Consider the following 13680-nt stretch of genomic DNA (forward strand, 5'->3'; position numbering starts at 1 on the left):
CTATCATGTTTTGTCGTGTTTTTATACCATAGGGGCAGCCAAGAAGGTACTTTTGCTGTATTTCATTTATTTATTTATCTGTTGGTTTTTTGTTTTTTTTTGTCAAAAATGGAGCCACGTGCGTGGAGATAAATTGCCTTACTTCAATACTTCAATCTGGGGGTCTAACACGTTTCACAGTAAAAGGGGTTAGTTATTATAGGGAAAATATTATGTCTATCTTAAATGCTTTGTATGCAGCTTTCTTAAAATTGGAGCCTACTTTTCAGTACACCAGATTAGAATTAAAACTGCTGGTTTGTGGCAATATCTGAGGTGGGTAAGCAATTTGAAAAGCTAAGCCTATCTTTGTACATCCAAGAAATAATAATGATAACAAACAAACAAACAAACAAACAAACAAACAAACAAACAAACAAACAAGCAAGCAAGCAAGCAAGCAAACAAACAAACAAACAAACAAACAAAAACCTAAGTGAACGGGCTGAAGTCACTCAACATTAATTTGAAATGACAGCAGAACTATACCTGAAAATTCTATAGTTGGTGCTCTTATTTGGAAATTCCCAAGCGGAAATGCTACATTAAGAGATTGTAGCTTGATGGAGGAGCGCAGTTCAATTGACTGGATAAACAGGTTCTGGCTGAGGTGAAGCCCGTTTACACTCAGTGAAAAGGATCCACGCAGCTCTCACTGCTTGACGGAGAGTACCGAGACTACCAGGGACATCTTAGCAGCAGGAAGTGCCCATCAGGCTCTCTCACACACTCAACACTCATTTGCATAACACATGGGCCTTCACAGCGTCATTTGCGTTGCCTGCGGAAACGCCACAAACAAGTGAAATGATCTTTGACATTCAGCAAAGAGGGACAAACCTTCTTAAGTCAATTAACCTCTGTGTGTATGCGAGTGTATGTTTGACTGTTGACTGTTTGTTTGGGGGGGGGCTTGGAGGGGGGTTTGTATTGTCATACATATAACAAACAATAGGGCAAAGAGTAGTGGAATCTAAGTTGATTTCCTCACTTACGTCCTAATGTGAGGTACTTTCAAAATTATCATAAAGTGCCAACTATTGTGATACTAATTAAGTCGTTTTTCATTTAAAAGTATTTTGTGGTTTCAGCCTCAAAGGTCTGGGGATGCTCTGCTTTTCCTTTTAATTATTTTATCAATTTTGATTTATTTGTAACCATATTGAATTTTGTACGATGAAGATGTCACATTGGGCTCTTGATGACTGCATTTCTCACTATTATCAGAACTTTTGCAAACTAACTGATTAATGGAGAAAATAATCATCAGCTCAATCCTGAATGAAAATAATCATTAGTTCCAATCCCATATAAAATAGTTGAATATTAGTTCCACATCAACCAACTACAACAGTAAAATCCTGCTTTTACATTAATGCCTGAGTAATAACGTGATGAGATATAATAATGTAACAGTAACAGGGTTGAGTAACTTTAGCATTACAAGTACATTTTCTTGATTGTACTTACACACTTGTACTTGGTTTTAATACATTTACTAGAGTAAAGCTAAAGTAAATACTTCAACCAGCTGCAACATTACAATACTGCTTACATGCTAGTGCTTCAGTGGTCATTATACACCAGTACACTACATTATTTAAGCTGACGCTGGGATCCAAAGCAGCTTACAATACAGTTTTATCATTACTATACCATATAGTTTTATCGTCATCATTATTATTATTATTAGTAGTAGTAGTAGTAGTAGTAGTAGTAGTAGTAGTAGCAGTAGTAGTTCATCCAGTATATCAGTGTATTCAGGCAGGCTTGGAGAGCTGAGGGGTGGTCCATCGCCCCCTGGTGGACGTTTCCAGGAACCACTTCACACCCTCCTCTGGCTCACAGGACGAGTTGTCATGGCAACTGTACAGCATGTGCTTACAAAAACAAGAGCTTGACCGTCCGCCGACACTTCTCTCGACATTCGACATCTGCGACGCCATCTTCTTCTTCTTCAAGCATTAATCAGAGGAGGAGACGGGAGGTCGTCGCTGAACCGGAGGGAAGCCGAGCGCAGTGAACGATGAGCGGAGCCAAAGCCCGCAGCGACGCGCCTGTTGCTGACAACGTCCCCGGCGGCGACCACGGCACTGCGGCTCCTCCGCGGGACCGCAAGCCTGGCGGAGGGGTTCTGAAGAGACTGAAGTCCCGGAGGAGCCAGGTGGACAGCAGGCCCGTCACGGAGGAAGACCTGCGGACGCAGAGCGGACGCATCACGCCGGAGGACGTGCTCGGACTGCGGCTGGCTACGCGAGGTTTGAGTCCCTCTCTAAAGCCTCTTGTTTACGTGGAGCCATGATGCTTCATGTGCTGCCTGTACGCTGAATGAAGTATGTGAGCACAGTGTAACCGAGCTCCTACGACCTGCACATCAATCTACACATTACAGAGAAGTAAAGCAGGCTTCCGTGGCTGCCATTTGACACTAATGTGGTATTAAATCTGTTATGATATCTGAGAAAATACATATCCGACAGCACGAACAAATGTCAGGCGTCATATGACAATCTGTCACTCATGGAAAAACGCTGTTTCTGTTTTGAAGCAGCTCCATGTACACAGAGGATTTAGACACAGCTCCTGTGTGCTGTCACTTTAATTGTACTGAGGTCCTGCTATGACATCAAACTTTAAAAAAAAAAATGACATCACAGAGCACTGCTATGACATCACTGGCAGGACTGAGCAGAAGACCCTCTGTGTGGTCTTAATTCACTAAAAATGATAAGGACAGCGTGGTCCACTCAGTGCTGTAAGGCCTGCAAATGAAGCTGTAAAGATTCAATTTAACGCTGATGAGAGAAGGGCGCTTGTTTATGACATTAACTTATTAAAGTCTTTTAAAAAAGAGCACACTTAATGCATCATATTGTCTGTGTGTGCCTGTTTTCCAGTTTGATGCTGTAATGGCCCACAGTGGTCATAAAAGCTTTGTCTTGGTTAGTGTGCATCTATCTATCTATCTATCTATCTATCTATCTATCTATCTATCTATCTATCTATCTATCTATCTATCTATCTATCTATCTATCTACACATATGCAAAGTTGCAAGTGTCTGTGGGCAGGCGAAATGTGTGTATTAAGTCAAGATCAGTGTTTTGCTTGTTATCCTTGTGCTTGTCAAAGCAGCTGCTCTACATGCTGACTACAATGGCTCGGAGATCATGTGTGTCATCATTGCAGGGTACCTCTGTAAACCTGAGGACAATATCTATAACATCGACTTCGTACGCTTTAAGATCAGAGACCTGGAGACCAGCACTGTCCTGTTTGAGATCGCCAAGCCCCCACATACAGGTATGCTGCATCAGCCCACTCCTTGTATTGTTTATTGTTGGCAACAGGCTGCGAAGTATCGGACAAAGAAATGTACCGACCCTGCTGACAACTTGTTCTTGTCATTAACTTCAAATGAACGTCTCGAAGCATGTTGTCAGGTTCAGAATTGTCCACCTCCTGGAGTCATCAACCAAATGTCTTATGTTTTAGCCTCAGAGGACGATGAGGAGAACCGAGAGGTGGACGCCAGCGCGGGCCGATTTGTACGCTACCAGTTCACCCCAGCCTTCCTGCAGCTGAGGACTGTGGGAGCTACGTGAGTGACTCACGCATCAGCAGTATACGCCTAAGACACACCCACCCGCCCCATATGCAAACAATGAAAACAATTGCGGCATTGTCTCCATCAGCTAGACGCTCAGAATTTGCACCGGGGCTGTACGACTGTAATAATACATCTCAGCCTCCCCTCTCTCTGTGTCATCCAATCAGGGTGGAATTCACGGTCGGAAACCGGCCTCTGAACAACTTCCGCATGATTGAGAGGCATTACTTCCGCGATCACCTGCTGAAGAGCTTCGACTTTGACTTCGGCTTCTGCATCCCAAACAGCCGAAACACCTGTGAGCACATCTACGAGTTCCCTCAGCTGTCGGAGAGCCTGGGTGAGTCGTCTTTAAGAAACAAAGGTTTAATGTGTGTGTGCTGTGTGTGAGCTGACAAAGTTATTGGCCGCTGGTCGCTCTTCCACTCCGCGCTGACCATGGACAGATGCTGCAAAAACACGTGGAACAAAATCCACACAATGCAGGCTAAAGTTCAGCTGTGGCTAATGTGAGGGTAATATGAGGCGTCACCATTTTAACTCAAAACAATGCTGAAATGCTGATTCATGCTTTTATTACAGATGATTGAGAATGCTGCAGCCAGGATTCTGACCAATAGGAAATGGTCAGTGTGCTCGCATCACTGCACTGGCTAGCTGTATCTTTTACAGGTGGTTTTAAAGTCCTTTTACGTACACAGCCTGACATAATTTAGCACCTTCACATACCAGTGACTGCCTCTTTTAATGCCCCAACAAGACCTCTCACATCTTCCACTACCTTACTTTGACAAGTTGCTAAAACTCAGGCGCAGCTGCTTTCTGAACCGTGGAGCCCCCTCCCCTTGGATCTGAGCACATCTCACTCCCGTCAAAGTTAAACACCTGTGTTCCTAACTTTGCTGGTATCCTTGTTAATGCTGTATTGTTTGTTTCTTCATTTCTTATTGCTGTGTTATAATTGCTATTTTTAACTTATTGTTTATTTTTTGTTTTGTTAAGCACTTTGGGCTGCAGCTTTGCATGAAGGGTGCTATCCAAACAAAGTTAATATTGCTATTGTTATTATTGCGATCATCATCATCATCTTAATTTATAGCCAGCGCACCAACCACCAAGACGTATATCTCTGCTGCAGTTCATCCAAGAAACACTGCTGGGAGAAAACACAAAGAGGGAATTTCACCCTGACATGTCTAATATTGGATGATACCCACATGATTTGGCTAACAGACTGCTAACGCCTCATATTAGCTTCAGTTGAACTTGAGAAACTGTTATGCACGGAACAAGGACTGTGGATTTGGACCTCTATGTTTTACAGTGCAGTTGCTTTAGGAAATGTTCAATATGGAGAGGAGGAACAATCTCCGCACCTGATAAAGCTTTCATTATGTGCATGTGAGTATCGTGTTAGGACAGACGCAAGTAAATGTGAAGCTGACCTTCAGTGCTGTCTCATAAACATTTAATATAAAACCACTGGTGTTATGTGATATTTGCTAATTCACTCACTCATTTCCTGATTAATCGCCAGTCCAGCGTCCCTGGTTGTGTTGTGATATAATTGTTAGTGCTGGAGGGACATTAGTGCCACTTGTTTGGCCCCAGCCAAAGCTCTTCCCTCTGGGCAACAGAGCCACTGAAGCATTTGGACATTTCAAGAGCTTAATCAGTACAATGACTCCTGTCATTTCAGGTATTTTAGCTTATATGCAGTAGGTTCAAATTGCTTGGATATTTTAAAAAGCCTGTGTTGGGATGGATGACGTGCATGTGTTGTGTGTTTTTCAGTCCGTCAGATGGTGGAGTGTCCTTATGAGACCCGGTCAGACAGCTTCTATTTCGTCGAGAACAGACTGGTCATGCACAACAAGGCAGACTATGCTTATAATGGAGGACAGTGATATCTGCCTGCTCGCATCCAAGCACACACGCACACACACACAGTCACATTTCTGGATATACGCATATGTGCATGCACATGGCTGAACACACATACAGTTCATTCATTCATACATGCACAGGCTGCTACAGACAGTTGCCTGTGATGTTTGTAAAGATTAATTTCATTCATCCGTTCTCCGGGGGTGTATTTGATATCAGAGGAGGTCAGTATCAGTCTCTGCGCCCATGTCCAAACAGGAAGCTTCTGATAGAAAAGGGTTCAAAAAGGGTTAATGTATCTGTTGTTAATTACGGACAGACCTGCTTTATGCCCAAAGAGGACTCATCACTCAAATGGCCATGTGACACGTGTCTCAAACAGACCAAACGGTTATCAGATAGAAGGTTAGTCTCCTCTTAGCAATCTAAAAAGTGTCCCACTACCCCCTCAACGCGCACACACACACACACACACACACACACACACACACACACACACACACACACACACACACACACACACACTCAATCCTCAAGTGACACACATAGTGTTTACGCAGTGTTTGTCAGAAGCAGCTGTTCTCAGAGCTACCGCCTCCACAATCCACTCCAGACAATATCCGGGGAGAAAGAGAGAAACCATCCACAAAAACACTCCTGTCAAACACACATGGTCACTCCTGCAATCCTCGTCCCATCTCCCTCTCTCCCTCTGCTGCCTCGCTCTCATACACACAGACACATCAAGTACTGTACAAGATTTTGATCAGTGGTCTCAGAGATTACTGCGATTTCTTTGAATTTTTGGTCTGTTTAACAGGTTTTGATCTCTGGTAGATAAGGTGAACGGTTACCTACGATGTGACTGTGACCTTCAACTGCAAGACCATGACCTCATATAATGAGCGGTCGAAAAGGAAATTTCAACTTGAAAGACTTAATTTCACAGAGCTGCAGGAATGATCTGATATCCTGATGCATGTGATGATAGAAATAAAAAAAGTGGGCAAAAATGGAGCAGAGGTGTATTTGCTCCACTCAAAAGGTTAGGCTCCCTTATTTTAAAGTCACATCAGATGTTCCTCTATCCCATTTAAGTTGAATTACCTGTATTTTTGATCCATTCCTTTCTCACGCATGTCTTAAAACATCAAAAACAAGTTGGAATACGTCTGGAAATCGAGTGGTCTTTCTTCTAGCTAGATAGTGTACTTCCTCTTTGTACTTTGTAAACTTTGGTGTTCAGGGTAAAAGGTGGTGATTGTATTATATATAAATATATAGTTTGTAAAAAGTGATAAAATAAAATAAATGTACATTTTCAGATAAAAGATGCGTCGTATTTGTTTCATTTCTAAGGATGATGAAAGTCGAAGGAAGGTGAGCTGCTTTTGGTCGACGGACAAGAAGAAAAGTTCCAAAAGTGGCCACTAGGAGGAGTAGTGTTAGAACTGGGTTATAAATGAGTGCCCCTGCTTTCAGTGTAATTTCATGTTTGATTGTGGGAAAAGATCACAGCACTGGTTTTTCTTATTATGCTGTGACATGTTGACATTCATATCTGATATTTGCTCGAGACTGCAGATGAGGTCGTGGTCTGATCCCTTTCTATTCGTCTGTGTATGGTTTCACTGCAGAGAGAATGTGACACTGACACCATTTTAATTCCTCATCATTACTTAATCTACAGGCCACATGCGATGAGCTAGCATAGCACGCATCACATTTTAAAATTTGTCTGGGATTGTTACACTTTAATCATCCATTTTTGGAGTCTTGTGGGATTTAAGCCAAAATCTGAGCCTCTCTCTGTTTATTCTTTCTCAGGCTGGTTCGTTCTATCGCTGTGTTCATCTCTTGATCTCTCTCAATTTCCAGCTCTCGTGCCCAAAACCTCTTTTCTCCCTCGCCTCTCCTTTTCTGTTTCTCTCTCCACACCTATCCTGCTCTCCCTGCCTCGCTCTGTTTTCCCCTTTTCTTTCCTCCTCTCTCACCTGGTAACCAGACCTCTGGAGAGGAGTGTTGAGTTTCCACTTTCCCAGAGAAGAGGACAATCTGAGCCACACAAAGACCCACAATGGACCCCCTCTGCTCTCTCCTCCCTTCACTTCGCTGTGCAGCTGCACACACACATACAGAAACATACAGTGAATTATATAAGCGTACATAAACCCTCTGCTTTTTCCTCGCTCTTTCTCCTCATTTGGTTTCTTTTTCCTTTTCTTTATATGATGCTTTCCTGCATCTTTTCTCCAACTAAATATTTGCTATTTGCCTCCTGCTTCAGTTCTGTCTGTATATACATTTTGGTGTTCTCACTGACGCGTCCAGTCGTATGTAGTCAAGCAGTATCAGTTGTCACTTCCTCTTTACAATGAGCTGTTTTTTCTTTGTTACACTGTTGATTTAATTACCTTTAAATCAATGACTGCCATCAATCAAAAACATTGCATGATGAGATTGTTGCTGTGAGAATGCTGTTAATGGCCTGATGAGGTTTCCAGTGTTAAAATACAATTGGGAATCTTTATTTTTGCATCTGTGGTTGGCCCATACAAACAGGAAGTGGTCAGAAATTTAAATTTGTTTCTTTACCGCAGTAATGATTTTGTTGGAAACTTAGGTGAGGTAGAAGGTATAGAGCAGCATTAGCATTTGTTTGGAGTTGTGTCTGTGATCACCAGACACTCTATATTCACACTCTTTATATTCACACTCTGTTTTTGGTCTCCACCAACACCTGAGAAAGCTACCTGATTCTTTTAGCTTCAGCTTCAGCTAGTCACTAATTTTATCTGTCTGCCGCTTGATGCTGGGCGGGTGGAGGGTTTATCAGAGATTTTTCATGTAGAGCAGATGCCTGAGAGGAAAGAGGCTGAAGACATTACAGGCTGTAAAACCAGAACAATGAGCTGAAACATGCTAACATTAACGTTTTTAAGCCAAGATGAGGGGGACTGCAGAGTTGGGTGGAGATCTGTGTGTGTTTGTCTCTGTTAATTATCACATCACGTTTGATATGTTGTTCGTGTAAAAATATTGATTAGTGCAGCTTTAATAGCACCTTTATGAACAGAGACACTATAAAGAGAAGTTTGAACTTACTACCATAGACCTCAGGCAACAAAGCTAAGCTACGCTAATCTCCCAGTTGATCATCGAAAGCTTCAAACAGACATCACTAAAAAAAGGCATCCATAAGTTGGATCCACACAACGAGTGACATAACCCTTTAAAACACATCAAAATGAATGGTGTGAAGATCTAATACGTCTGTAGCTGATTAGAGCACAAAGCAGGGCACAATTTCACTGTGAGCTCATAAATCAATGACCACAGCCTTCCATCAGGCTGTCGGGCCTGCACACTCCAGCACGCAAGTAAAGCAGCTGTACTGTACTGAACCATGTGTCGGTACCACACAAATCTCAATATATCCTGTTTGTGTGTTTACAATTAGCATATGCACGCACACAGACACATTCACGGCCATAAATACACACATTTTCCAACTTTCCAGGGATGATTTGTGTGTTCCCAGGCCTTCGTGGGATACATTTCAGCAGTCAGTCGTGCATTGACATGCGAGCACCGGAAACAACTGGACAGGTGGGATAAATCAGCCTCATTCACCCCTCCCCTACGTGCTCACACAGACACACACACACACCTATCTTTGTAACTGGCTTTCCCATATATCCTGTTCAGTGAATAACACCACATTGAGATTAGGAGTGAGAAGCACTGGTTTATTGAGGTTCCCCTGAAACACATACACACACACTCACTCGCACACACAGATCTACACTCAGGCAGGGGGACAGGGGGGGACAGTGGTCTCCTATAAATAGCAGCCAGGAATGGCGTTGATAGGTCCTGTGAAAAGAAATGGAGGGGGGAGTGGAAAAAGGATTAAAAGAGATACAGGGACGCAGTGCAACTCTACTTGTTCCTGTGTGTGTGAGAGAGTTTGTGTGTCTGAGATACTTTGGAGGGAGGTAGTATGGATTTCTTGCGACCAACAACAGCGTCTCTCTTGGACCACCCTCACGACTTCGTCCACTCTCCTACATAAACACACATCCTCATCCTCTCATTTTTTCTTCCTCTGTCTCACTCTCCCTTCCTTTCCTTTTCCCCTTCTCTCTCTCTCTTTCTGTCCTGCTCTGAGGCCCCGGTGTGAAACCCATCATGTGTTAACACTACATTAGCCACACCACGTCTTCCGAAAAAGAGATGATGAGTCACGGCGCAGCCCTCTCCTGTAGGTTGGCACGACGACGGTCTCAAAGATGGTCGTGACTCCATCTGTATGTGTCATGATGTCATTTCCAGCAATTGCTCAGTGACATCATCTCACCCGTGAAAAAAAGGTCAGGGCAGATGCGCAGCAGCAGACACAGAGGATGGTGTAAATATGAATAATAAGGATCAATGAAGAGGTAAAAACAAAAGCTCATTCGTCATCATTGCTACCTTTTAATACACTCTCAGCGTCAAACAAGAAAAATGTATGCGTCACTTTTCAATGAACATCTCGTTTTGGATTGAATGGATGCTGTAATTTAATGTCATGCCATGCAGAGCTTTGTAGATGTGACAGGAGATAACAGATAATTAGCTATCTGGGAGTTAATAATGCACTCAGTACAGCAGTGATGGATAGACAGTCCTTTAACAAACTGTGATTCCCATACCAATTTCCATGGTGGCAAGTGCAGTATTGACAATCTGTCTTTAAGTGTTAGGTCTCTGCTGATTTGCAACCAGAAGCCTTTGTGTGGCTCCTGTGCATGTGTGTGTGTGTGTTTCCCTGTGTTTGTCCGCCCAACCGTCTGTGTGGTATTACAGCGTAGATCTCCGCCGCCGCCGCTGCTGCTGCTGCTGCTGCTGCTGCTGCTGCTGCTGCTGCTGCTGCTGCTGCTGCTGCTGCTGCTGCTGCTTGCACTCGTACAGCCGACAGACAGAAATAGTCCTGTGTCATCAGGGTAAATAGGTTGTGGCCTGTTTGTGTTCGCAGGAAGCCCACAGCCGCCTTTGGAAGCCTCTGGGATCCTTCCACCACCATCAGTCCAGTTTGTTTTGTGTGTGTATAATTAATAAAAGGTTAACTCAGCCCTCAGTCAACTGTTGAAGAGGCCTGTAAATCTCCCACACAATCTCTTCCTTCCTCTCCCTTTCTCTCCTCCCTTTGTCTCTCTCTCTCTCTCTACCTTCGCCACACCTTCCCTTGGGGGGTGAGGGATTGTGATCGGAGAACGGAGGTGGGGCTCCTGGCGCAACCACAGGTGTGCTTGTTTCCTCCCTTCACCTCTCTCATGTAATGATTTCTTTGGCTCGCCACCTGCCAGGTGGAAAAAACACCCACAGCAAATGGAGTGTCTTAAAATGGCCTCCTGGCTTCCGCTTTAAAAGGCTTTTTTTTTTTTTTTTTGCCTTTGCTGTTAGTCTTTATCCATCGACAAACATTCCATTTATATCCTTTTTCATAATCCATTGGTATTTAATTCAATGAGGTCTTCCTGGAACTACTTGTTGCTCCTTTCCATTTTGCATCACATGCAAATGATGGTTTCTGGCTCTAAAAGCTGAAGCATAAGGCTGACAGAGCCACAGCTTCTAGCCAGTCAAAATTTGCCTTTCCAGATCTTTTCTCTCGACTCCTCTTCTGAGCTCTCTTTCAAACCGCCTCGAGGGTGGTGGAGAGCAGGTCCCAGGCCCTGGCAGGTCAAAGGTTGCTCGAAGACAATGGGCTCCCACTCTGGGTCAGCTGTGGTCAAGGAAACAAAAGCGGTGAAGACTTAGACCATCACAGTGTTTTAAGGTGGCAGAGTGACAACAAGACAGAGGGAGGGAGAGGGGATGAAATAAAACGTGCAGTGTGAGCAGACTGAAAACCTCTCTCTCACACACAGACCCACCCATCCACACGCACACACGCACGCACACACAACCGTATCAGTTTTGCTTTTACGCAAACTGTACCAGATTTACAAAGCTGAAAACCTGTTGCTTAAGCCTCTGAGACAAGTTAGCCAAAGTTTCTCCAAAGCTAGACATCTCTGTCTCTTTATACATCCTCTTCACTCTTTCCTGTTACTGTAGATGAATAAACACTTGCAAAAAATTGGCTTTATGTTAGTTTGATCATCAAAAGTAAAGCCAAGTGTTTTTGCTTCATTCTGCTGGTATCGTTTCTCATCGCTCTAACTTGTTCCGTCCCTTCCCCCACGCCGCTGTCTTTCTCCTCTCTTTTTTATTCAGTGCCATTGATCATGCATGCAGAAATTCAGCACGCCCAACCATGGCTCTAGCCAGGATAGGTTAGCCAGTGCGAGGCCTTGTCCTACATACTGTTCTCTCGCTATGGTCCACCAGGCCACAGTCACACCCTCCCCCTGATCTGCCTCCCCTCGCTGACTTCCCCCACTGCCACACACACTCACACACAGACACACAAACACCCTGCGGCCCATCTACGAACCAGCACATGCACAGATAATCATGTGGTGCTGGGAATGTTAACTCATCATTACCAAAAACTTTGAGTCAGGTGCAGAGGGAATGAGATTTTTTGGGCTCATTTCTGTCTCGGATTCGGTCTCACTTCTAACTTGTTTCACATATAAGGATAATTCTGCTCTACTGTAATCAGATTACAGTATCCAAACTACAGACAATTATAAATCTCATCTTGTTACATTTAATCTGGCCCCAAAAAAGCCCCCAAACCCACATGATCCCATTAGTGTAAGAAATTGTTTTTGACTGTGTTATGTGTATGCTCTGAAATGTTGGTTTATGTATCAAGGTCACAATCTGGTGAATTAAGCAAGTGCATTTCATGTAACTGTCTGAGCACTTGTTTCATTTTTGATGGAGCAGCTGAGGTATGTGACGAACCTGCTCAGCTGACCAGGCTTGCCCAGGCTGAGAGGTAATGCTGCTAATCTTCCACTTAGCTGGTTAGGACGGCCTGTCACATGGGGTGAAGAGAGAGAGGGCGAGTGGGTAAGACCAGGTTTAGATGAGGCCTGAACTGTGACTGGGTAAGAACTGGTTGAAGTATGTAGGGTGGTGATCACAGCTGTCTTGGATGTGATGGATTAGGGATGAGAGATGGGCTGCAGGAACAGGTGGGCTGAGGGTTGGACCAGACAAAGATGACTGATGGATGGGAGGGCTGCATTAGGCTTTGAAAGACTTTGTGGATATGGGTTTAATGTGGATGATGATGAAAATGAATCCAGGAGGTGACTAAGAACATGTTCATGTAAAAAATAATTTAATACATGTGGTGGATTACAGCTGGATCTGGTCCCGGGTGCAGTGAGGGCTGGACTTAGCGAACACAATGAATACACATACTATGACATCTCACAAAACATCATATAGAATCACTCCGCATCATGTGAGAGTCATATCACATGACATGACATCACAGAAGATCACATAATATGACATCATGACTCATATCACAACATATATAACAATCACATCTTATACATCACGTCATATAAGATCACATTACATTGCATTACACCGTAGAAGATCACATAATATGACATCACGACTCATATCGCGTCATATATAACAATCACATCCCAGTCATATTATGTCTCATAAGAACATGTCACAACACATTACATTGAGATCACATTACATCATATATGAAAACATAATATCACATCATATTAAATCACATCACATCTCATTTAACTTCATAGCATAACATGATATAATGCAACATAACATGACATGGCATGACGTAACCTTGTCAAAGGACAGACCTCTGTGTTGACCTCTATGCTCTGAAGCTACAGATGTGACTTGCTATCCATCCAGCTGTTTTATGTAATCTGGTGTCCAGGTCAGGGAGCAAGTATCCTGGTTTCAGATGCCTCATCTCACCGACCTGGTGCATCTTCTTATTTGCCCACCATGTTTTTATTGTAAAATCTTCATCTTTTCTCTGCTGTCATTGCATTTTACGACACGGAATAGAGACAGAGAGGAGAAAAAAGCTACTGCAGGTCACCAAACATTCAAAATGCTTTAATGGGCCATGCTGATGTGATCAACCAATGGCAAGCGCGGCGGGGAAACACTACGGAGAGAGCGCCAGTGGCAGCGTGAATAAAGGCA

At 43.5% G+C, this 13680-nt stretch overlaps 1 protein-coding gene across 1 annotated transcript; it reads left to right on the top strand.

Annotated features, from left to right (window-relative positions):
* Positions 1–1239: 1239 nt before the first annotated feature.
* LOC139328785 (protein unc-119 homolog B-like) lies at positions 1240–6860 on the top strand. Its single transcript, XM_070958795.1, has 5 exons — positions 1240–2297; positions 3228–3341; positions 3534–3639; positions 3816–3988; positions 5443–6860. The coding sequence occupies exons 1-5, from the start codon at positions 2066–2068 to the stop codon at positions 5553–5555; spliced, it is 738 nt and encodes a 245-aa protein (XP_070814896.1). The 5' UTR covers positions 1240–2065; the 3' UTR covers positions 5556–6860.
* Positions 6861–13680: the final 6820 nt, after the last annotated feature.

Source organism: Chaetodon trifascialis, chromosome 3, assembly GCF_039877785.1.
Source record: "Chaetodon trifascialis isolate fChaTrf1 chromosome 3, fChaTrf1.hap1, whole genome shotgun sequence".
In the NCBI taxonomy this organism is placed as follows: domain Eukaryota; kingdom Metazoa; phylum Chordata; class Actinopteri; order Chaetodontiformes; family Chaetodontidae; genus Chaetodon; species Chaetodon trifascialis.

What these genes read in the sequence shown, in the direction of transcription:
- LOC139328785 (XM_070958795.1), top strand. Translation starts at nt 2,066, where the DNA reads ATGAGCGGAGCCAAAGCCCGCAGCGACGCGCCTGTTGCTGACAACGTC. An exon ending in ACTGCGGCTGGCTACGCGAG is followed by an intron (nt 2,298 to 3,227) that starts GTTTGAGTCCCT and finishes TCATCATTGCAG; the next exon opens with GGTACCTCTGTAAACCTGAG. An exon ending in CTGAGGACTGTGGGAGCTAC is followed by an intron (nt 3,640 to 3,815) that starts GTGAGTGACTCA and finishes TCATCCAATCAG; the next exon opens with GGTGGAATTCACGGTCGGAA.